This window comes from Ixodes scapularis, unplaced genomic scaffold (assembly GCF_016920785.2).
Source record: "Ixodes scapularis isolate PalLabHiFi unplaced genomic scaffold, ASM1692078v2 PGA_scaffold3__209_contigs__length_174095766, whole genome shotgun sequence".
In the NCBI taxonomy this organism is placed as follows: Eukaryota; Metazoa; Arthropoda; class Arachnida; order Ixodida; family Ixodidae; genus Ixodes; species Ixodes scapularis.
The window spans coordinates 49,065,766-49,090,742 of record NW_024609868.1 but is presented as its reverse complement, the minus strand read 5'-3'; the positions used below and the strand labels follow the sequence as shown (position 1 = coordinate 49,090,742).

Below are 24,977 nucleotides of genomic sequence, written 5' to 3'. Positions count from 1 at the left end.
CACCCTGTATTTTCGCCTAATATGCTCTCAGTTTTACGTGGGCTGTCTCTTGGTATATTATGGTAAGTCGCTCCTATTTACTGCATAAGTGGTTTTAGTGATAAACATTTGATTTGCAAAAGTAGAAGTTAAAAACTAGCGATAGCTTATTCGCATTAACCGCACTGCACCGTGTGCATGGTGCAACACCGGCAACCAAGTCGAAGGTGTAGACAAATACATGTATGATAATTCCAAATTCTCGTATATCTTTGTAGCAAGAACTTGAGCCTCCAGCAAAATTGGCGCATATATCCTGCATATGAGCTTCCATTCAAAGCAAAGCTGCATTTGTCCACAGAAAAGGCAGACTAACATAAAACAAAGTGTCACAGTAGCACCTGAAACTCGAGAATTCCGAGGCAGTCATTGGGTTCAAACGGTTGATTGACCAAAATGAAGTTGCAAGTGTTACTCGCTGGAAGGACAAAACAAAGAGGTGGGAAAAGGCGGTGGTTCTTTGCCAATGAATGTAAGAAAATTTACATTTGTTATTAAACAGCTGATACGTAGTCACCTTGGAAATCACTGTCTAAACCAGATTTGTAACACTTGTGGTGATCAAGTCTTCAAGCAAGGCACAAAAATGCAGCTGGCAACTGTAGTTCATATGCTTGAGTAAGGTCCAGTGTAAAAAATACCAACCCACTTTGCAAATTAGTTAGTTTTTGTATCATCGTCATAGGATACACCACGGCTTTCACCATCTGCAGGATTATGACTGCTCACCACCAGATGACCAAGCAGCAGATGAGGATGAAAATCGTAATGACCAAGCGGAGAGCAAACTCCGTCTCCAATGGTCTCATTCCCAATGAATGGGCTCGTTCCCAGGTGGCTTGGGAGACAAGCAAGGGTACTACTGAGAAGAATCGCAGAGGATATGGCGTGCACACCCGAGAGAAGAGCAAAGTAGAGCTGAGAAGGACAACTACCAGTCTGCAAATTCCGTAAAAATTCCAGTAGTCCAATTGGTCTCGGATGCCTCCTTTGAGAATGCCATGGTCTTCAAACTACCAGCCAAGCACTGTAAAGAGCCACCTCTAGAGGGCCTCCTTACAAGCAACAACACTTCCTGCGTTCCATTCTTGATCATATTCATGAGGCAAGTTGGGATTTTTTTTTTTAACCCAACCTCCTTCCTATACCATCTGCCCTGTCCTCGCTAATATCAGCAGCCTCCGATAACCCCCTTTCTTGTCTTTTGGCTCCTGAAACATTTTTACTCTACTACTGCATGTGGCGATCAACTTTTTCCTCATGCAAAGATTGAAACTTTGAGCCTTTAAACAAAATCTTCGGATGCAAGTCGGCCAAGAACTGGCTTCTGTCATGTATCGGCTGGTGGCCAAGAGATAGCGTTGCCAGGCAAATGCACTTACCAGCGCTCTTCAAAAGCACGGGCCTGGGGCACGGTACGTGTGCACGGGCATTGGGATTCGAGGCACCATTAAAAAGCAACGTTTGGACGCTCCTTGGTGTTGTGCTTGGGCTGTACCCAGGATACATTACATTTTAGCGACGAGGTCGGTCAACGTCCAAGAACTACAGCGGGATGACCACCCGAGGCAAGCTGGAAGAATTCGACCAGACAGCTTCTACTGCAAGGCGAACAGAATAACAGATCCTTAAAAGAAAAGGGCCCTACTGCTTACACGTTGTGGAGCACAGACGTACAAAGTCGTGCGAGCACTGGCTGCACCGAGAACACCCAGAAGTGTCAATTTCGGTGAACTCATGGTGATGCTGCTTTGACCCGCAGCCGTCGGAGCTCTTCGGCACAACGAAGTTCCAGCGAAGAGACCAGCAGCCTGGGAGTCAATTTCCAGCTACACGACAGCCCTAAAGAAGCTAGCTGCTGATTGTAACTTTGGGATTCTAGTGACACAGGCGGCTGCAACAACTTCCAGTACCGCAGGCATGGGTTTGGCTACAACTGGAACGACAGCTGGTTCCGTCAACTTGGGAGCAACTGGAACTTCAGTTCCGGTGAGTCAACCAGTTTTCAACCCAACCATGCTACCTCTCGACGTCAGGCTGAGATTGTTTTGTTCGTGGCATAAGAGACGAGCATCTACAACAGAGTCTGTTTGCAGGGACCAACTTAACGTTTCGTAAAGCATACGACATGGCCGTGCGGACAGAAAGTGCTGCACAACATCAACGAGATTTGAAAACCCAAAAATCTTAGGTTTAAGCTGTCAAAAAAGCAATATTACTGCTGAAATTGTGGAAACGGAAAGACAAAACAAACTGTCAGAATCCCAGACGTGCTACCGATGCCAAGAACAGCATTCGGCGTTCTCGTGCAAGTTCCAAAATACACGATGTAACCTCTGCCCCAAGAAGGGGCATGTCAAAAAGGCTTGTTTCAAGAAGTTAAGGGCGCAGCACCAAGCGTGGATGACACACAACGTGGAACAGGACAATGAGACCCTTGATTCTGATGATGATCTTTCGGACAAGTCATGGAGCCTGCATGAGCTGAATGCTGCCTAAGGTCATCCTGGAGATTGAAAACCGAGAGCTGGAATTTGAGATCAATTCGACAGATGCTTGCTCAATCATCAATGAAGCCACGTATTGTCCTCTGTAGCCCACGAAGCCCCAATCACTGAACCAGGAGGGAATAATCCTTCATACCTGGTCAGGAGAAATTTTACAAGTACTTGGAAAGGCGAATGTTTGCGTCAGGCATTGATTGAAACAATACATCTTGTCGTTGGTAGTGACACGTGGAACCAGTTCCAGTCTTCAGGAAGAGACTGGTTCAAAGAGCTGAAGATTAGGGTCTGTGGAATTCACCTCCTCGGCACCAGAAACAACATTGTGAACATTTTGAAGGTACATGAGGATGTTTCTGATGCGAAGATCACGGGGCACAAGGGTCCGCCTGTAAACTTTGATTTAAAAGGGGACGCTACTGCCAATTCCCTCCAATCACAGCCCGTGCCGTTCGCACTGCGTACCGCAGTAGAGGTTGAATTGAAAACTCTCGAGAACCAAGGTATTTTCGAACCGACAAAGCACTTAGAGTGGGCTATACCGGTGGTAGTTGTCCGAAAGAAAGGCGGGACCATTTGGCTATGTGGAGACTACCGAAGTACGGTAAACAAGGAGGCGAAAGCCGCAGTGCACCCTATGCTGACGATTCCAGAAATCCTAACCAATCTGCAAAACAGGTTGGTATTTTCTACACTGGACCTTGCTCAAGCGTATCAACAACTACAGTTAACAACAGAAACAGCCGACGTGTTAACCATTAACACTGCAAAAGGCCTCTACAGGGTAAAAAGAATGCCATTTGGGATCGCCGCCAACACCAGCGATTTTCTATCGATTCATGAAAGCAGTACTACCTAAAATCCCGCGGATCGGGGTATACCTCGATGACGCTATCAGCGGTACGACCGCAGCAGAACATGACTCAACTGGATACAGTTTTGATGCGACTTGCTCAGGCTGGACTTCAACTCAAGAGGTGCAAGTTACGTTTTGCAGTGGAACAAGTTGTATACCTCGGATACATCATCGATACTGCCGGGATACACCCGACAGAGGAGAAACTGAAAGCGACCAAAGAGATGCCCGAACCAACATGCCAAACAATGCTGCAGTCGTTTCTTCGTCTTCTAGCGTTTTTCGATCGGTTTTTGGCAAACAGGGCAACAATCACGAAAGACCTCTACATATTTCTAGAGAAAGACGTCCCCGGTGAATGGCAGGAAACAAATTGGCGAGCCTTTAGACAGTTAAAGTATGTTATTGCACAGCGTGCAGTTCTCGCACACTACGATAAAAACAAAAGCTTGAGCGTGTCATGTGACGCAACCCTCTACGGCATCGAGGCAGTATTAGCTCAGCTAGATTCAGATAGAAACAAAACACCGATCGTCTTTACATCAAGAATGCTCATTAAGGTCGAAAAGGATTTCTTCTAACTGGATTGTGAGGGGCTGGCTACTATCTTTGCCATACACCGTTTTCATCACTACGTCGCAAGGCGTCACGTGAAAAGAATTACTCCCAATTGGATCGTAAAAGGCTGGCTATTATATTCGCCATGGACCGTTTTCATCGCTACGTTGCGGCGCATCACGTGACCATAACGACTGACCACCAACCACTGTTGGGCATCATAGGACAGGAGTCCCCAGTACCGACTGTGCTTTCACCAAGTAGGACATGCTGGTGTGTTAAGCTGGGAGCCTATGATTATAACCTAATCTCTAGACCAGGAAAGCGAAATTAAAACGCCGATGCTCTAGGCAGACTACCATTGCCCGAGACTGACAATGAGCAACATCCTTCAGGCAACGTACTGATGTTAGAAGCCCCGACGAAACCTCCCATGACTGAAAAGGAACTGGCCGACAACACAGCAGTGGATCCCATTCTTGCTGAGGTTTTCCGAACGGTCAAACACGGTGAAGTGAAAAAGCTGGAGCGTAGCGCAAGAAGCTGCATCAAGCAAGTGGAACCTTGGCCTACATCAGACTACCGAGTAAACCTAGAGCAGTGCTGTTGCACCAATGCCTGTTTATCTCCATGCTGATACGCACTAGAAAGAAATGGAGGTGCATCCTGGTTGCAGAGGGCAGCTGCAGCCTTGTAGGATGGCAGCGTTGAGCAGAGGTGCAGCACAACTGCCATGAGCTCCCCCACATACTCTGTAATGAGACATTCAAAGCAATTAAAAAATCTGCACCAGCCACGTACAAATATGAGCACGGGCATATACCATAGGTGCAGTCAGTCTTGCGCTTAGCAACAGTGGGTCCTTTCTTTGCTTTTGGATACTTGATGACCCACATCTTCTCTCCTTTCTTGGTCACCGCTTGGGGCCTTCCCGCATTTTCGTTGTAATGGAGGGCAGCGAGGTAGGTCCTGTACAAGATATGCATGACAAAAAAACACCTAAACAGGAAATAACCAAATTTCTTACACACCTGGCCTTCATGCTTCGGAAGCTGAAGTGGACCTGCTTCGGCGCAAACTGCAACAGAGTACTATGAAAGCACTCTGTTGCAAATGTCTGCGCCGATGTGGACAGTCGAGGAATGTCGCGAAGCAGGTGAGTGGAGAGCACGATCTCCACCAGCTTCTGGTGCGCAGGGGACCCTACAACAAGAACGTGGGACATAGTGCAATGCAGAAAGCGTATTTCAAGCCTCACAAAAATAAAAATCTGTCCTTACCTTCTGCTAGCCACTTTTTCTCTAGCTCCTCATGCTCACACTCTGGGAAGAGAGGGTCAGCGTGGGTATGCACACCCACTACGTGTGCCACCAGAGACTTCCATTTTGGCAGGATGAGGTCCTGGTTGTCGACACTTGACCCAGCACACCAGTACAGATGGTTCACCACTGCCCTTGTCCAAGACCCGAGCTCCTCTAAATGCCGTGACTTGGCAGCTGCAGCCAGCTTTTTCTTGATGCCTGAAGTGAAATGTTGTAAACAAGGTAAACATGATGCATGCAGGGCACCTTTGGAAAGCCAACAGGCTTTTTTGAAACTCCAGTGCCAGCTGGAACCTGTCACGCATACTTCAATCTCTTTTTTACTAGCAGCAGCAACAACAAAGCGTGGCCGAAGCTGGCAGACCTTCTTTTTCTGGAAGCTGCCACAACGCCGTTCATATTTTTATGTCTAGATATACCAGGTCTTTCAGTGAAAGCTTTTAAAAATTACTGAAAATAGGTTATCTGAAAAGCAAAGAGGCAAAACAAAAACAAAGAATTTTGAAGGCTACCACCATGGTAGTAAGTAAAGTAAAAAGTAAAAAGAAGCAACCAGCTTCAAGATAGTCACCAACAAACTTTGCGCCGTAATGGGTATGGTAGGACAGGTGCGTATAGTGATATCAAATTTCGAAAATCATACCCATTACAGCGCAAAGTCTGTCGGTGAATATCTCTAAGCCAGTTGCTTCTTTTTACTTTTTGTAAATTGCTTTAGATGACCATGGTGGCAGCCTTCAAAACCCTAATTGCAACATGGCCCTAAAAATTGCTAATTAGAAATTTAAATAGCCCATTTTAGTTAGTTAGATAGCTCAATTTTATATCTTTTGCAACTCTTAACACTTCCCACGGCTGGGGAAGTTTACATTTTCCCAAAGGCTGCCTTCAGGACCACTGCCCAAGCTGGTGATAGTCTCATTGGGATAGATGGAACCTTTTTAAATCTTACCCTTCCCCACATGCCAGCAATCAAAAAGGTGGCAGATATCTGGGTGTTCTCGTCCCAGCCAAGCATTGAGCTGGGGATGCCGGTCGGTTACCAGGATGGCCACAATCAACGAGTGGGCCTCAAAAATGCTGAGGGACCTCTTGAGGCCTTCCAGCTCCATATGATAGCTGCCCCCAGTTTCATTGGACTAAAAGAAACAAACGAGGACAACATGAAGCAGCACAAACGAAACAAAATATGCCAGTTTGTACACCTCAATGTCTGAACATTGAGGTGCGTGTCTTTCCATTGCTGTGTCCAAGTCACAGTAAAGGGAAATGAGTGTAACTCACATCTCTCGATTTTGTAATTCACATTTCCACACTTTGTAATGATGATAACAAATTATTAAAAAAATTACAAGCTACATGGCCGAAAAAATGCTCAGCAGATATTTACCTAGTTGCAAGTATAACATTATATGCTTATGGCAGCATAGAATCTGGAGCACCTATAGAATTTGTGTACATACCTGGACGGTTTCAACGTGAATGACCTTGTTGTCATCGGCATCAAGCATCGTGTAGGAGCCATACTTGGCCGAGTGGCCAGGTGAGTCTGCTCTCCCGTCAGCGGCGATGGTGAGGTGCCTGCCTGCAGCAGCTGCGAACAACTCGTTCTGATGCTTGTTCCAGACCTGGTTACGAAAAATACAGGATAGGCAACTGGGCTTGAAACAGAGACCGAGTTTAAATTAGGTCACATTTTCTTTACAGAATCTACTATTATGTCTTAATGAATGTGTTTTAATGGTTCGAGGACCAAATTTGGCCTACAAGACCAACACACGAGCAGAAAGAAGGAATTTCAGCCATGGGTTACTCCTTTCCAAACCAGGAACGAAACCACTCGTTTCTGTAGTAAACAGTTTCTAGGCCCACTTTATTGTGGTCACGAGGAGCAAAGAGCACAGGGAAAACATGGGGGGGGGGGGGGTGTTTCTGTCAGTTTTTAACTTCAGAGTACCTTTTCGATTGAGGGCAGGAGAAAGGCCTTCTGGATGTTGAAGAAGGTGCCATAGGAGAAACAGACAATCCCCATGCTGGTGAGTGTTCTGAGTGTCTTCTTTACGCAGCTGCCACTGAACAGGATTGCCGCAGCCATTAGGATACTCCCCACCGGCTTCCGCTTGATGATGGGCTGGCTGCACCAGTCATTCACGTGTCCACTCCGACAAATTGAGTAGACTTGCAGGCTGCAGCCAACGACACTCTTGTCCACGTGGATCAGGGGAGCAGCACATACTTGGCACTTCCCCAGGAGAAGGTCAAGGCAAGACTCGAATACAATGAATTTCCTCTCCTTTACCAAAGATGGTGTTTCCCTCTCAAGCCTGCGACACAAAAACCAACATCATCTCAACAAACTGTCTAGGCATGATAGATGATCTCATAAATTCTTACACGACTGCATACGGACCTAACAGAGCTGTCCTCTGGTGGACAATACGTAGGGTCATCTCTTTCCAGTGGCTGCTTCCCTGATACACCCAGGTCTTCTGAATCAGAACTGCACAAAAGGGGGGTCACAAAGTGATGTCTGGGAGTTGCAGGGCCTCAGGGAACTCCTAAAACTAACACAGAAATAGGTGGAGAGGTTGTTGCCAGATGGCGTTCAGATGCTCTAGGCATTGTAGGCCCAAGACCTTTGCATACCTCTGTTCTGGATCACCACAGTTTGACGAGGAAGAGGTCTGCGGCATAATTCCAGAAAGCTCCGTCTGCACTTTCTTGTTCCTCGATGGTATACATGCTTGTGTACCTAGCAAAAAATCTAAGGCATTAGAAATGTGCTCCATTTAAATATAATGAATGGGTTTTTGACTTAAACTCTGTGTGCTAACTACACCAAGCTCTCTTTAACAAATACCAAACATCTGCACAGCTCAAACATCGAGATATATCTGACACCGCCTCCTTCTCAGTTTAACTCGCTCAAGTAGAATTCGAACAGAATTAAAATGATTCTCGTGTCAGTATATTTAGTTTACATGAATGACCGTACCTGCGTTTCTGCCGAAGCCTGTTGTCTGCGTCATCACGGACCGTGTCTCGTAACGTGACGATGCTGAAAACACAGGATGTCTAGCAGCAGTCATTGCTCTCAAGGCTGCTGTAAAGTAAACGAAAAGCAGAAATAGTCAATGATTGAGAAACAAAGGAACCTTTGTAGCAACAAAAGCGCTGTGTAGATGTCAAACGTGACAATCACTTTGCCAATATGAAGAGGCCTTTGACGGTTTTGCTCGATACAGGTGACGCAAAAGAGTATAGTCCCCCTTCGGTGTGCTTGCATACCTGTCTGGGTGCGGGCGTCGTCAGTCCATATCAGAGAGGTGGGGGAGGCCACAGGTGGACGCAGAATGGAAACCAACGCACCAAACGTACCTATGGACATATATCAATCAGCGTAAAGGTGCATGATTGAGCGACAAGAAAACTTTAGAAGCAACACAAGCACTGTGTACATGCGTCTGGTGGTTCTGCTTGAAGCAGGTGACACTACGAAGTATAGGTCCCGCTTGGAGCACCTGAGGGGGGATCGGTGGCCGAGTGGGCTAGCGCACACCAGCTCAGAGCACGTGGAGCGAAAGCTCGCGCTGCAGAACCCAAGATGCTGGGTTTTATCCCCACCCCTGCCTGTTTTGATCTGAATGAGCATCGTACCAGCGTGCGGTCGTGCATCACTAGTGCGTGATGTTCGTTAAGGACCCCAGGCTAGTGGCTGTACTGCACTGGGTAAATTTCTCATCTACAGCTGGGAGACAAGTCGCCCGTTGAGGTAGACCAAGTTCTAGACTTTATAAACATACACACAACCCAATTTTTTTTTTTCTTGAAGCACCTGCATACCTGTCGGGGTGCAGGCTCCATTCGTCAGCGTCAAAGCAGTGGGTGAGGCCGCTGGTAGAGCCAGCCTGGAACCCAACGCTCGAGGGGCACCTATGAACAGACATGAATCAGCATAGAAGTGCATGATCGAGACACAAAAAACCTTAGAGCAACATTAGCACTGTGTGGATGCGTCTGGCAGTTCCGCTTGAAGCAGGTGACACCACGCAGTATAGGTCCCATCGGAGTGCCTTCATACCTGTCGGGGTGCAGGCTCCATTCGTCCGCGTCAAAGCAGTGGGTGAGGCCGCTGGTAGAGGCAGCCTAGAACCCAACGCTCGAGGGGCGCCTATGAACAGACATGAATCAGCATAGAAGTGCATGATCGAGACACAAAAAAACCTTAGAGCAACATTAGCACTGTGTGGATGCGTCTGGCAGTTCCGCTTGAAGCAGGTGACACCACGCAGTATAGGTCCCATCGGAGTGCCTTCATACCTGTCGGGGTGCAGGCTCCATTCGTCCGCGTCAAAGCAGTGGGTGAGGCCGCTGGTAGAGGCAGCCTAGAACCCAACGCTCGAGGGGCGCCTATGAACAGACATGAATCAGCATAGAAGTGCATGATCGAGACACAAAAAACCTTAGAGCAACATTAGCACTGTGTGGATGCATCTGGCAGTTCCGCTTGAAGCAGGTGACACCACGCAGTATAGGTCCCATCGGAGTGCCTTCATACCTGTCGGGGTGCGGGCTCCATCTGTTCGTGTCGGAGCAGTCGGCGAGGCCGCAGGTGGGCAACCCAACGCTCCAGGGGCGCCTATGAACAGACATGAATCAGCATAGAAGTGCCTGATCGAGACACAAAAAACCTTAGAGCAACATTAGCACTGTGTGGATGCGTCTGGCAGTTCCGCTTGAAGCAGGTGACACCACGCAGTATAGGTCCCATCGGAGTGCCTTCATACCTGTCGGGGTGCAGGCTCCATTCGTCCGCGTCAAAGCAGTGGGTGAGGCCGCTGGTAGAGGCAGCCTGGAACCCAACGCTCGAGGGGCGCCTATGAACAGACATGAATCAGCATAGAAGTGCATGATCGAGACACAAAAAACCTTAGAGCAACATTAGCACTGTGTGGATGCATCTGGCAGTTCCGCTTGAAGCAGGTGACACCACGCAGTATAGGTCCCATCGGAGTGCCTTCATACCTGTCGGGGTGCAGGCTCCATTCGTCCGCGTCAAAGCAGTGGGTGAGGCCGCTGGTAGAGGCAGCCTGGAACCCAACGCTCCAGGGGCGCCTATGAACAGACATGAATCAGCATAGAAGTGCATGATCGAGACACAAAAAACCTTAGAGCAACATTAGCACTGTGTGGATGCATCTGGCAGTTCCGCTTGAAGCAGGTGACACCACGCAGTATAGGTCCCATCGGAGTGCCTTCATACCTGTCGGGGTGCAGGCTCCATTCGTCCGCGTCAAAGCAGTGGGTGAGGCCGCTGGTAGAGGCAGCCTAGAACCCAACGCTCGAGGGGCGCCTATGAACAGACATGAATCAGCATAGAAGTGCATGATCGAGACACAAAAAACCTTAGAGCAACATTAGCACTGTGTGGATGCATCTGGCAGTTCCGCTTGAAGCAGGTGACACCACGCAGTATAGGTCCCATCGGAGTGCCTTCATACCTGTCGGGGTGCAGGCTCCATTCGTCCGCGTCAAAGCAGTGGGTGAGGCCGCTGGTAGAGGCAGCCTAGAACCCAACGCTCCAGGGGCGCCTATGAACAGACATGAATCAGCATAGAAGTGCATGATCGAGACACAAAAAACCTTAGAGCAACATTAGCACTGTGTGGATGCATCTGGCAGTTCCGCTTGAAGCAGGTGACACCACGCAGTATAGGTCCCATCGGAGTGCCTTCATACCTGTCGGGGTGCAGGCTCCATTCGTCCGCGTCAAAGCAGTGGGTGAGGCCGCTGGTAGAGGCAGCCTGGAACCCAACGCTCCAGGGGCGCCTATGAACAGACATGAATCAGCATAGAAGTGCATGATCGAGACACAAAAAACCTTAGAGCAACATTAGCACTGTGTGGATGCATCTGGCAGTTCCGCTTGAAGCAGGTGACACCACGCAGTATAGGTCCCATCGGAGTGCCTTCATACCTGTCGGGGTGCAGGCTCCATTCGTCCGCGTCAAAGCAGTGGGTGAGGCCGCTGGTAGAGGCAGCCTAGAACCCAACGCTCGAGGGGCGCCTATGAACAGACATGAATCAGCATAGAAGTGCATGATCGAGACACAAAAAACCTTAGAGCAACATTAGCACTGTGTGGATGCATCTGGCAGTTCCGCTTGAAGCAGGTGACACCACGCAGTATAGGTCCCATCGGAGTGCCTTCATACCTGTCGGGGTGCGGGCTCCATCTGTTCGTGTCGGAGCAGTCGGCGAGGCCGCAGGTGGGCAACCCAACGCTCCAGGGGCGCCTATGAACAGACATGAATCAGCATAGAAGTGCCTGATCGAGACACAAAAAACCTTAGAGCAACATTAGCACTGTGTGGATGCGTCTGGCAGTTCCGCTTGAAGCAGGTGACACCACGCAGTATAGGTCCCATCGGAGTGCCTTCATACCTGTCGGGGTGCAGGCTCCATTCGTCCGCGTCAAAGCAGTGGGTGAGGCCGCTGGTAGAGGCAGCCTGGAACCCAACGCTCGAGGGGCGCCTATGAACAGACATGAATCAGCATAGAAGTGCATGATCGAGACACAAAAAACCTTAGAGCAACATTAGCACTGTGTGGATGCATCTGGCAGTTCCGCTTGAAGCAGGTGACACCACGCAGTATAGGTCCCATCGGAGTGCCTTCATACCTGTCGGGGTGCAGGCTCCATTCGTCCGCGTCAAAGCAGTGGGTGAGGCCGCTGGTAGAGGCAGCCTGGAACCCAACGCTCCAGGGGCGCCTATGAACAGACATGAATCAGCATAGAAGTGCATGATCGAGACACAAAAAACCTTAGAGCAACATTAGCACTGTGTGGATGCATCTGGCAGTTCCGCTTGAAGCAGGTGACACCACGCAGTATAGGTCCCATCGGAGTGCCTTCATACCTGTCGGGGTGCGGGCTCCATCTGTTCGTGTCGGAGCAGTCGGCGAGGCCGCAGGTGGGCAACCCAACGCTCCAGGGGCGCCTATGAACAGACATGAATCAGCATAGAAGTGCATGATCGAGACACAAAAAACCTTAGAGCAACATTAGCACTGTGTGGATGCATCTGGCAGTTCCGCTTGAAGCAGGTGACACCACGCAGTATAGGTCCCATCGGAGTGCCTTCATACCTGTCGGGGTGCGGGCTCCATCTGTTCGTGTCGGAGCAGTCGGCGAGGCCGCAGGTGGGCAACCCAACGCTCCAGGGGCGCCTATGAACAGACATGAATCAGCATAGAAGTGCCTGATCGAGACACAAAAAACCTTAGAGCAACATTAGCACTGTGTGGATGCGTCTGGCAGTTCCGCTTGAAGCAGGTGACACCACGCAGTATAGGTCCCATCGGAGTGCCTTCATACCTGTCGGGGTGCAGGCTCCATTCGTCCGCGTCAAAGCAGTGGGTGAGGCCGCTGGTAGAGGCAGCCTGGAACCCAACGCTCGAGGGGCGCCTATGAACAGACATGAATCAGCATAGAAGTGCATGATCGAGACACAAAAAACCTTAGAGCAACATTAGCACTGTGTGGATGCGTCTGGCAGTTCCGCTTGAAGCAGGTGACACCACGCAGTATAGGTCCCATCGGAGTGCCTGCATACCTGTCGGGGTGCAGGCTCCATTCGTCCGCGTCAAAGCAGTGGGTGAGGCCGCTGGTAGAGGCAGCCTGGAACCCAACGCTCGAGGGGCGCCTATGAACAGACATGAATCAGCATAGAAGTGCATGATCGAGACACAAAAAACCTTAGAGCAACATTAGCACTGTGTGGATGCATCTGGCAGTTCCGCTTGAAGCAGGTGACACCACGCAGTATAGGTCCCATCGGAGTGCCTTCATACCTGTCGGGGTGCGGGCTCCATCTGTTCGTGTCGGAGCAGTCGGCGAGGCCGCAGGTGGGCAACCCAACGCTCCAGGGGCGCCTATGAACAGACATGAATCAGCATAGAAGTGCCTGATCGAGACACAAAAAACCTTAGAGCAACATTAGCACTGTGTGGATGCGTCTGGCAGTTCCGCTTGAAGCAGGTGACACCACGCAGTATAGGTCCCATCGGAGTGCCTTCATACCTGTCGGGGTGCAGGCTCCATTCGTCCGCGTCAAAGCAGTGGGTGAGGCCGCTGGTAGAGGCAGCCTGGAACCCAACGCTCCAGGGGCGCCTATGAACAGACATGAATCAGCATAGAAGTGCATGATCGAGACACAAAAACCCTTAGAGCAACATTAGCACTGTGTAGATGCGTCTGGCAGTTCCGCTTGAAGCAGGTGACACCACGCAGTATAGGTCCCATCGGAGTGCCTGCATACCTGTCGGGGTGCAGGCTCCATTCGTCCGCGTCAAAGCAGTGGGTGAGGCCGCTGGTAGAGGCAGCCTGGAACCCAACGCTCGAGGGGCGCCTATGAACAGACATGAATCAGCATAGAAGTGCATGATCGAGACACAAAAAACCTTAGAGCAACATTAGCACTGTGTAGATGCGTCTGGCAGTTCCGCTTGAAGCAGGTGACACCACGCAGTATAGGTCCCATCGGAGTGCCTTCATACCTGTTGGGGTGCGGGCTCCATCTGTTCGTGTCAGAGCGGTCGGCGAGGCCGCAGGTGGGCAACCCAACGCTCCAGGGGTGCCTATGAACAGACATGAATCAGCATAGAAGTGCATGATCGAGACACAAAAAACCTTAGAGCAACATTAGCACTGTGTGGATGCGTCTGGCAGTTCCGCTTGAAGCAGGTGACACCACGCAGTATAGGTCCCATCGGAGTGCCTGCATACCTGTCGGGGTGCAGGCTCCATTCGTCCGCGTCAAAGCAGTGGGTGAGGCCGCTGGTAGAGGCAGCCTGGAACCCAACGCTCGAGGGGCGCCTATGAACAGACATGAATCAGCATAGAAGTGCATGATCGAGACACAAAAAACCTTAGAGCAACATTAGCACTGTGTAGATGCGTCTGGCAGTTCCGCTTGAAGCAGGTGACACCACGCAGTATAGGTCCTATCGGAGTGCCTGCATACCTGTCGGGGTGCAGGCTCCATTCGTCCGCGTCAAAGCAGTGGGTGAGGCCGCTGGTAGAGGCAGCCTGGAACCCAACGCTCCAGGGGCGCCTATGAACAGACATGAATCAGCATAGAAGTGCATGATCGAGACACAAAAAACCTTAGAGCAACATTAGCACTGTGTGGATGCGTCTGGCAGTTCCGCATGAAGCAGGTGACACCACGCAGTATAGGTCCCATCGGAGTGCCTTCATACCTGTTGGGGTGCGGGCTCCATCTGTTCGTGTCGGAGCGGTCGGCGAGGCCGCAGGTGGGCAACCCAACGCTCCAGGGGTGCCTATGAACAGACATGAATCAGCATAGAAGTGCATGATCGAGACACAAAAAACCTTAGAGCAACATTAGCACTGTGTGGATGCGTCTGGCAGTTCCGCTTGAAGCAGGTGACACCACGCAGTATAGGTCCCATCGGAGTGCCTTCATACCTGTCGGGGTGCGGGCTCCATCTGTTCGTGTCGGAGCGGTCGGCGAGGCCGCAGGTGGGCAACCCAACGCTCCAGGGGCGCCTATGAACAGACATGAATCAGCATAGAAGTGCATGATCGAGACACAAAAAGCCTTAGAGCAACATTAGCACTGTGTGGATGCGTCTGGCAGTTCCGCTTGAAGCAGGTGACACCACGCAGTATAGGTCCCATTGGAGTGCCTGCATACCTGTAAAGGTGCTGGCACTGTCTGTCCGCGTTATTGCAGTGGGGGAGGCCGCAGGTGCAACCAGCCGACATGCCAACACACTTGGAGTCACTGGAGAGATGCAAGAGAGAAGACGGAAGAATGTTAAGGGGGTGTTATTGCTTTTGGCCCAGGAGTATGGGCCCACTGGTGCAGCACTCACAGCCCACACATTGTTACGTTAAAAGACATTCAAGTTACGTCAATAACCTTACCTGTTCTAACGGCTGTTTCTTCTAGCTCGTTTGTAGGCTCCCAACATGTGTCTGCACCTCCGACCAGGAAGTTGGTGGAATCACGCAGAGGTGCCTGATGCTCAGGGGAAAATAGCATATGATTTACTGGCCATTAAGAAAAATAAAGTGCATGGAAATTTAGAGAGGTGGATGGTTGTCGTTGCAGATACGCTCTACACTGTAGGTAGGAAATCCAGCCAGTGCAGTACTACCGCTACCCCGGGGTTTTGAAGGGACGTCACATACTACTGATATACTACCGCATGCCAGCACAATGTTTATCCAAGTTAAGACTGGTAAGGTAGGGGTCGAACCCTAGATCGTTGAATTGCTGCAGTGCGTGCGTTCGATCCGGCGCTCTAACCCACCTTGCCAAAGCTCTTCGATGATGAGCGGAACGGCTTGAAAAAGAAAGCACGATCGGCCACGGCTGAACCGCATGAAAGCGATTTGGCGAGCGATGAGCTAGGCTATCGCTGGTCGCTGTCGCCTGTCGCAGTGTTCGGTTCTAAATTCCCTGAACACTTTGGTCATCGCCTGGAGGTCGCTGCGTGCGATTTGCCTCGGCGAGTGACAAACTGAGCAACAGGTCTCCTGGAAAATCGCTCACATGCTGGATGAAACAGACAAGCATAAACCGCATGAAAGCGACTTGGCAAGTGACGAGACAAGCAACGGCGACCCGCTTCGCTGTTGCTCGGTCGGTCGCGCGAGGAGGCAAACCGCATGAAAGCGACGGGGGCAAGTGGCCAGGACGGTGAGCGACGTTTTCTAGAAGAGTAAAGCTATACGCACTATGTCGTGCACCTCGATCGGAAATGGCTATAAACACTACGCAGAGAGCTGATGCCATCATGTCATTTGGGTCACCCTTTTCGGACGGCGTGTGTTTAACCGAACCTTACCCCCCTTGCCTGCGTTCAAGCCGCTTCGCGGCGACACTGTGCGGCTGCTAATTGCAAAACTTAACCTGTACACGCCGCTTCGCGGCGTCCAGCCGGCAACCCAAGCCCCGCTGTCCCCTCCTGCACCTCCGGAAAGCGAGTCCCATACCATTCAGTTCTGCAAAATTTCGTAAATATCAATCCTTATCTTTTTTTTTTTTTTTTTTTTTCAGTGTTATTTGTAGTAAAGAAATGTCTTAAACATCGTAAATGCCCTACAAAAAAAAAATAGTGATAAAAAAAAAAAAAAAACTAAGGAAACGTCGCCCTCATTGGGGATCGAACCGCGGACCGCTGCGTATAAAGCAGACACCTTACTATCATGCTACGCCACCTCTTTGAAAACTCGCCGCTGATACGAGCTTCGCGTAGTGCGTAGGGCCATTTCCAGTCAAGGTGCACGACGTAGTGCGTATAGCTTTACTCTTTCCAGTAATCTAAGAACCGAGCGATGCGACTGGCGACAGTGAGAAATCTCCGTCGCTCGTCGCAGACTCTCGACTCCGTCGCTCGTCGCAGACTCTCGACGCCGTCGCTCGTCTCGTCACTCGCTAAATCGCTTACATGCGGTTCGGCGTTCGGCTTTCATTGCAGAACTCGGAAATACTCGACAGACAACATGCTCCCTTACCACTCTGCGTCGCTTGTCAAGGGGTTCGCTGCGCTCGCCAGATCTCCGCTTCTTTGAAAATAAACGGGGCAAAACTCCTGGTTTGAGTTGTACGTTCCTCACCGGGAAGCCCAAGGACTCCATCACCCTGGGGCTTCGCACGTAGTCCTCATCACGAAAGTGATAGGAACACAAGCGATCACTCGTAGTTGGAAGCCACGCCGGGGAGGACGGTCGTGCGAGCCGGATCCAAAGCGCACGAAGTTGTTCGTCCTTTGGGAACTGGTGAATAGGTTTTCCGCACCGAATCAGGAGGTTGCCGCAGTCCTCTACCGCACAGTGCCGCACCATCTCGGCATTAGAACGCGACAGGATGATCTAAGCGTTCTAGAGACCGAGGTACGCAAGCGATCGGGCCACCACAACTCAATGCAACGAGTCCACCTTCGCCATCGTCGGGAAAATGGCGAAGGGGTGAAGGCAGAGCAGGCAGCGAAGGCTTGATAATTGCGTTCAGAACTAGAGAAGAGGCGTAGTGAGCCGTACTTCCGCAGAGCGGCGCTGCTCCGTTCTTCCAGGAGACAACCCGTGAGACGACCTAGGTCACTTCCCGGCAATGTACCTAGACGGACATTCCAAACGAGGCGTTCGCGACAAACACCAGGTGCTGTTTGGGAATCGTTTAATTCGTTCTAAAATTCGTTTTCGTGACTTTTTTAACAAGATATTGGTGTGTTCGATGTGATACTGCTCCTTTGAACACATATAGACCATAAAATAGGCGCCAAAATTTCGTTGTAGTATCCCTTTAATGTTTAAAAAGTATCAACACGCTAAAATAGGACAATTTCCGGGATTTCATTTTCATCCCCCAAGTGTGATGCGGGAACCGCGCCATAGAGCCACGGTCGTTTCCGCACTTTGTTATCGCTAGGATTTGACAGTGCTCAATCACAATGCAAGACACGCACAGAGCCACGCTCGCTTTTGCAATGCGCCGCATAAAGGAATGTCCAAACAGGACACGACTCCGACAAATCGTGAAAATTGAAGCGGGCTTGAAGCGGGCGCGTCCGCTTCAATTTTCACGATTTGTAGGAGTCGTGCGTTTTGTAGTGTCCAGTTTGGACACCCCTTAATAATGATATATCTTGTTGAGACGTGCGCACATCCGTCTTGCGCAGTGTTAGCTCAATGGGAGCACTTTCTGTAAAGGCGGATTCACACCAGGGATAGCAGTCGCGCGATCCAGCTAAATCGCATCGCAAAAAAAAAAAAGAAAAAAAAAAGTAATTAGTTGGTCAATTTGGCGTGCGCGATGAGCGAGTCCAATGCCTTCGTTGGCGAGTCGCGTCTCAAAAACTCTCGCTCCGAACGCCGTTGGTTGGCTCGGCCTCTCCGCGACTAGAGTGCATCGCAAAACGTCGGGTCAGCAAGCGACTGCTCAAAACCCGTCACTTTTTGCCCGCGATGGTCGCTTTTGCGATGAAAGTTATGGCGCGACTAGATCGCATCGCCGGTGTGAACGCGCCATAATGTCGAACCAGTCTCACGGCGCGTCCCGATATTGGCTTGTGTACCTACGCGCGAGTAAAACATCTGGCACAATTTGCGTTTGCAAAGCCTGCTCCAGCCGCGTCAAAACATTCAGCCAACCTTTGGACTGCAGAAATCAAGAGACAACCAAAATAAGATAAAGTTGCCAGCCGAATAAAACTTGATTTCTATTTAATTAAGATGAAGACCACCCGCGTACATCAAATACCTCATCAGCCGAACTCCAAGGCAGTAAGCCTAGTTCTGGCACTTGTTTGGCACCTTTGGCCCGTCGCTGCCAGATCACAGCCAAACTATCGGGAAGCGAAGCCTAACTTGGGCACTCGCTTGGCGACTTGGGCCCAAAGATGCCAGATCTCAACCGAACTACAAGGTAGTAAGCCTATCTCTGGCACATTTGTGGCGATTTTGGCCCGAATGTGCTAGGTGACAGCCGAACTGCCAAAAAGTGAAGCCTAACTTTGGCATTAGTTTGGCGATTTTGGCCCGAAAATGCCAAAGCTCTGCCGAACTACAAGGTAGTAAGCCTAACTCTGGCACACCTGTGGCGATTTTGGCCCGAATGTGCCTGGTGACAGCCGAACTGTCAAAAAGTGAAGCCTAACTTTGGCATTTGTTTGGCGATTTTGGCCCAAAAATGCCAAAGCTCTGCCGAACTACAAGGTAGTAAGCCTAACTCTGGCACATCTGTGGCGATTTTGGCCCGAATGTGCCAGGTGATAGCCGAACTATCAAAAAGTGAAGCCTAACTTTGGCATTAGTTTGGCGATTTTGGCCCAAAAATGCCAAAGATCTGCCGAACTAACGGGCAGTAACCCTAAATTTGGCATTTGTTAGGCGATTTAGGCCCGAAGATGCCAGATAATAACCGAACTACCCGGGAGCGAAGCCTAAGTTTGGCACTTGTTTGGCGAATTAGGGCCAAGATACCCAGACTGTTGCCAAGGGAGGTCAGGTTTGGCACTACTTTGGCTTCTTCGGGCTTTTTAATGCCCTAAACTGCCAGACGCAAGCCAAGTTTTGGCCCAGAACTCGGTGCTGCCTGGGACTTACACGTCGCAGACCCAGCCTCGTACCGCTGTTCTACGACGATCATCCAGATGACAGCCATTTTGATAGGCACCAGTGCGCCCCCTATAGGTTGTGAAAGTCGCGAATAGCTAAAGATGTGATCTAGTAGAGGTGAGGCTTCGTGAAAGCATTCAATGGGGCGTGAAAGCATTCACGTGATCGCGCTCCACGCGATCACGTGAATGTTTGCGTACGGACGCCACCAGATTTGGTCCGAGAGGGCCACTAACAGTCTGCAAAATGTCATAAAATAGATATATCTTATTCCTATGTACTAGGATAACAATGGGAATTAGTCGTCACGTTGAAGCTGCTCCTCCATATATGGTACCACAAAAAGCCAAAAAGAGTTTCGAAAGGAACACCCCGAAACAAGTCCACTACATCCGATAATGGGGTACCATCGGTGAGTAACACTATCAGCCAGACAGTTGTAATGCAGCGCTCCGAGATGATAGTTTCCTTCTAAGCAAGGACTAACTCATTTAGGAAAATATCCACTAATTTGCTTCAACTTGGTCTACAATGTAGCAAGTTCACAGTTGTTTAAATAATGTTCTCTTAGTCGCTACTGTGAGAACAATTAATTGCCTTCGAACGTTTCTCGGAAAACATCTAGTTTAAGTTACAGAATAGTGGCTAAAACGAGTTTATGCAGTTGAGCCTGTGAATAACCTTTATTCGTAGAATGTCGTTACGTGGGCGAGCAACACAGAGGAAAACGTACACATGCAAGCACATAAGGCACCGTTAGTATACGTTTAATTTATTGTTTTGTGTATACAACCTAACATACATTATTATTCTAATTATTAATTGTATTATTACTAATCTTCTCTTTATAAGTATTTCACGAAAAATTCTGCTTGCATTAAAATTTTTCACCAAACATTGCGTTGCTACACAAGAGTTTTATTTGTGTTTTAATTTTATTCGTATTGGGAAGAGATACTAGAAACATTCATTTCATACTTTTTATTGCACCTGTTGCTCAGTAGCCGTGTCCTCTTCTTTTAAATTTAATCTAGCAACATTCAGCATGCTTCGTGAGCATATGGCTGATATCACACTTGGGAAGGTGCAGCCACAAGGCGGGATTCGGTGTTCCAGCCGGTTATTTTTGCTGTGCACTCAATACCAGCCTTCTCGGCTAGGTCATTGTATTCTTTCGTCGATACGCTGTCCTGGAAAACAATTTGTTTTTTGTAAGGTCAACGTGACATTGTAACTCTAGTGGTAAGAATTAGCAAAGATAATTGGAAACAATAAGCATAACTATTTGTTTTGCATTTTCTATATCATTTGTTAATTTGGCTTTAGAAGGCAGATGCTCGATTCGTCTCCTTTTCAATGTCATGTAGTGTACGTGTTGTGGGAAAATATTACCCAGTCAATGCTAGTTGTTGTTTTGTAATTAAGAGAGTAATATAGTGGGCAATTTTTCGAGCAATTCAGAAGTTTCTTTTTTAACGTGCCACTTATTTTACACAACTCGTTGCGATTGTCATATTGCATGCACGACTATTGATCAAACCAACTGGTTAAGGTCAAATATAATAAAACCTAAAAAGGGGCAAATTATAAATTATACGGGGGAACATCAGTGGCGTCTCTCATTTTACAAATAATATTTCTTAATGGGATTGAAAAAAATAAAAAAATAATCATGTAATTTTATTTTATATTTAGTTTATTGGTTCAGAATGAATATTATTTAAAGCGCAGCCTTTTCAACCTATACCTTGAAAACGACAGCATCTGGACAGCCCCAAATTATCGCATTGTATCTTGGCAGCCAATAATACTCCAGAACCGCCAATGGACTACTTCCAAAACCGACGCGCCCCATCGCGGCGAAATACCACGCAGTGCACTCTGGGAACTAGTTGGCCAATTAGTTTCGGTTTCGACTGAGCAGCTTCATCTCATGCTATCACGCCGCGACCAAACGCGCTGCTTGCGTTTTCGATTATCTGACTTTTCACGAACGTACAATACACTCATTCTCGAGCGATACAAAACGAAGACCGGGGCTTTTTCCTTGGTTCCCGAAACACCGGATATTGTGCGTGCGTAAGCAAACGGAGTAAGTCGTGGCTTAGTCACCTCACCCCACGGGTGCATGTTTGAGCTTAATTTCAATAATCCCGTCTAGTACCAGTGAACTAGAACTGAAATTTGTTCATCTGGAGCCTTACACGTATTTTGTATGCCAAATGTTTGTTTCTTGTTACTTCATTGGGCGAAAAGCAAGCCGCATCCTCACAGGGTATCAAAGTTGAGCCCAGCGTTTACGCATGAACTTTTAAGGAAACGCAAAAATTTCGACCTCACTACTGCACAAAAGTTGTCTTCCTCGTGTCATCATGTATCTCCCACTCAATTTTTATGCTCATAGAAGGTTTCTTTTCGCAAACGCTGAGATCGGCTAGCTACGACGGAGGCCCTAACAAGCGTCCCCTAATCCTCGCTAAGCCTTTTTACATGAGCTTTTACTGACACCCAAGATCCGTGCCCGAACGGTGTATCTGAAATTATCTCGGCATACTCAGGCAGGAAGAAAACAAACTCATAAAAAATATTATGGCCATTAGCAAACGTCAAACGCGCTTTGAATTCGTTCGAGCACTTGTGTGAAGAATGTCACACTGTGCGCCGGACGGGCATGAACCCCTATGCGGTGCGCATAGGGATTCATGTCCGTCCGGCGCACTTCAGACCGAACGGTGCGACATTCTTCACAAAAGTGCTCGACTTTTGCTTTCTTAAAACGGTCTGTATGTGCGAATTTGCCTATATGATTGCAGGATAACTCTATGCGCATACGCGATGTTGAATATTAGTGGAATGCAAGCGGGTTCGGACTTCACTTCGTGCGGTCCTGCGGGTCAGTACAGATAAGAAATAAAACTGTGTTAAAATTGAGCTTTTCAATGGCGCCTCCGAGTTTTACCTCGCATACTCAGGCATATTAAGAAAAATAGTAATTGCAAAAAGTAATATTTCGTCGGTGGACGCACGAAACAAACAAACTTCCTGATCAACAACACTAATGTAAAGGCGCGAGCTCGATGTATGCATACTTATTGGTTGCTACAGCTTGTTGATTCGTACACAAGCAAGATCCCCGAGTTTCGCAGCGTCGAGATTCCCAGCAGTGGCTCGTCCACATAAGTCGATTGGAACGCTAACAGGAAGGCTCAAGTACAAAAATACAACAAGCATGTGCTAAGACAAGCTATAGGTCTCAGGCTTGTGCTAAAGCTTCGAGGTCTGGCCATTTAGGTTAGTTTAGAGACCACAAACGACGCTCTCAAGACCAGAAAACAATCTCTTGTTGACGTGTCGATAGAAACCGAAACCATGCCACCTTCGTCCCTGGCAACTAGTTTCCAGAGTGCAACGCGCGCCGTGTTGCATGCAGGGCTCTATGGAAGTAGCCTATTGCAAATGATGCAGAACCATGCAATCGCAGTTTTGCTTTGTGGCCTACCGTTAAGGGACATACGGTCACTTGGTATCATTGGCTGTGCATTTTGCCATTTTATATTATCACGACGAGTATTAATACACAAACGCGGGTCATAAAAGTACTTATTAAATACACAGGCTGCAAATTTGTGTTTATCAATTCTCAATGCTGCAGAAATTGCTACGAAAACTTACCCCATACCAAACAAAGCTGCTAGGCATTATTGTTGTCTGTGAAGGAACCAATGAAACATTAATTATCAGGCAGTTACAGACTAAGCGCACACAAGAAACAGGAGCAAGCAATCCTGTCGGGATAGAACGTCGAGTTCCACTTCTAATGGCTACAAGAACGAGCGCTGGTTGAAGATGTTTACTCGGGCTGTCAATCAATTTAAACTAGTATCAAAGAAAAACTCCGACAACGGCACTTCAGTCACTCTCCATTTAACCTGTATGCATGATGCTTGTTTCAATGAAAAATATATAATAGACCCGTCCCAACGTAAAACATTTCCGTTCTAAATTAGTTAGCCTGAAATATCTTGGTGTTCTGAAATCGGATGCTTAAATTAAGGAACACTAACACCCCACATTTTTTTAGGTGGCTTAATATTAGTTTTGGGTGGTGTCGCGACACATGTTTCACGATACTGTGATTCGTTACATTTCGATGCAATTTGTAAGTAGCCGTTACAATAACTTAAATACTTTTTTTTAAGTAACTTAAAAGTATCTGCAGCGATAAAAATACTTTCAACAAAAAAATGAGCCTTATTTTGTGAACACTACACTGGGTTCGATTATGTGTGGAGGTTGGGTCCCACTTTAGACACGACAAAATAAATAAACCAAGCATTCAAAACATTTTCCGTCGGAGCAAAGTGCCGGAGCGAAGGGCAGACGTTTTTCTACTTTTGTTTTTCCTTTTTCGTCGCAGAGGAAAGCGCATTTAGCACCTGCTTTATTTTAACCTCTTCGTGCATGGTTTTCTCGCCCCGTCATCACCCTTTCCGGTCTCATCGAAGACCCCCTCCTCTTTAGCCAAGCCAAGCCAAGCCAAGCCAAGCCAAGACAGGCCATGCCAAGCCAAGCCAAGCCAAGTGACAGAGCCACCTCGCCCACGCAGAAACACGCGACGCGTCGACACCTAGCGGTGAACTGTTAAAGGCCCGTTCACACTCTTGCGACCTCTTAAACCTGGGTTCCTTAAAACTTCTTAAACCAGAGAACACACTGGCGCCATCTATTGGGAAGCAGTGTAAACTCGGCGGTCCGGCATATTTTTTTTTTTATTTCTCGCGCAATATCCTTCCTTTTTTGGCTCGAAAAACTTTTGTCAATGTTATAAACGAGCCTTTCTATGGGTATTACGCACATTTGACCTCGAAAATCCCGCAAAACCTTCGCTTTTGTGAAATGCAGTTCTAGGGTCACCGCATAGATGGCGCCACAATGTCAGTGTGTTCCCTCATTCTAGAAACATTTAAGAAGTTGTAAGAGATCTCGTCTCTCTCAGAGGGGAGGAAGTGGCCGAGTGGGCTAACGCGTCTCAGCTCGGAGCGTGGAGCGAAAGCTTGCGCTGGGAGCCTCCTGGGCTCGATCCCCGCCGCCCCCGCCCGTTTCGATCTGGATGAGTTTCGTACCGGCACGCGTTCGTGTGATCACTACTGCGTGATGCACGTTAAAAATCCCAGGTTAGCGGTTGTACCGCACTGGCTAAATTTCTCATCTACAGCTAAGAGACCGATTACCCGTTGAGGCGCATCTCCATCAAGGCTGTATAAACATGAAGAGCAAGCCAATTTTTTTCGTCTCTCTCAGTCGTACTCGGTCGCAAGAATGTGAACGGGCCTTTAACCGTATAACGCCGAACGGGAGCCTCTGTCGTCGGTTTCGCACGCGAAAGAGGGTCGCCGCCAGTTCACGCGCTGTCTGGATGGGGCCACAGACGATGTTTCTACTGGTCGACTTCCTCTTTCCCATCGTAAGCCCGTGAGCCACGGTCGAGTCTTTTGTTCTGCGTTGCATAGAATAAATAAAAAAGAAAAGCAGTACGCATTCCGAGA

At 48.7% G+C, this 24,977-nt stretch overlaps 2 protein-coding genes across 6 annotated transcripts in view; both read right to left on the bottom strand.

Annotated features, from left to right (window-relative positions):
• LOC120841972 overlaps positions 1–24,977 on the bottom strand; it is a 94,960-nt gene that overhangs the window by 29,797 nt on the left and 40,186 nt on the right. The gene's annotated exons all lie outside the window — the stretch shown is intronic.
• LOC115327040 lies at positions 4,312–17,247 on the bottom strand. Of its 5 annotated transcripts, none has more exons than XM_040212960.1 (11): positions 16,831–17,247; positions 8,568–8,657; positions 8,275–8,382; positions 7,926–8,031; positions 7,690–7,779; positions 7,237–7,603; positions 6,743–6,907; positions 6,232–6,418; positions 5,238–5,477; positions 4,989–5,160; positions 4,312–4,926 (listed from the first exon to the last, which is right to left on the bottom strand). In XM_040212960.1, exons 3-11 carry the CDS (start codon positions 8,366–8,368, stop codon positions 4,527–4,529), a joined length of 1,821 nt encoding a protein of 606 aa, XP_040068894.1. In that variant the 5' UTR covers positions 8,369–8,382; positions 8,568–8,657; positions 16,831–17,247; the 3' UTR covers positions 4,312–4,526. The 5 variants fall into 5 exon arrangements, with proteins under 5 accessions (XP_040068894.1, XP_040068893.1, XP_040068895.1 ...); XM_040212959.3 differs by lacking the exon at positions 16,831–17,247 and having other exon boundaries at positions 4,312–4,709; positions 4,781–4,926; positions 8,568–8,849; XM_040212961.1 differs by lacking the exon at positions 8,568–8,657.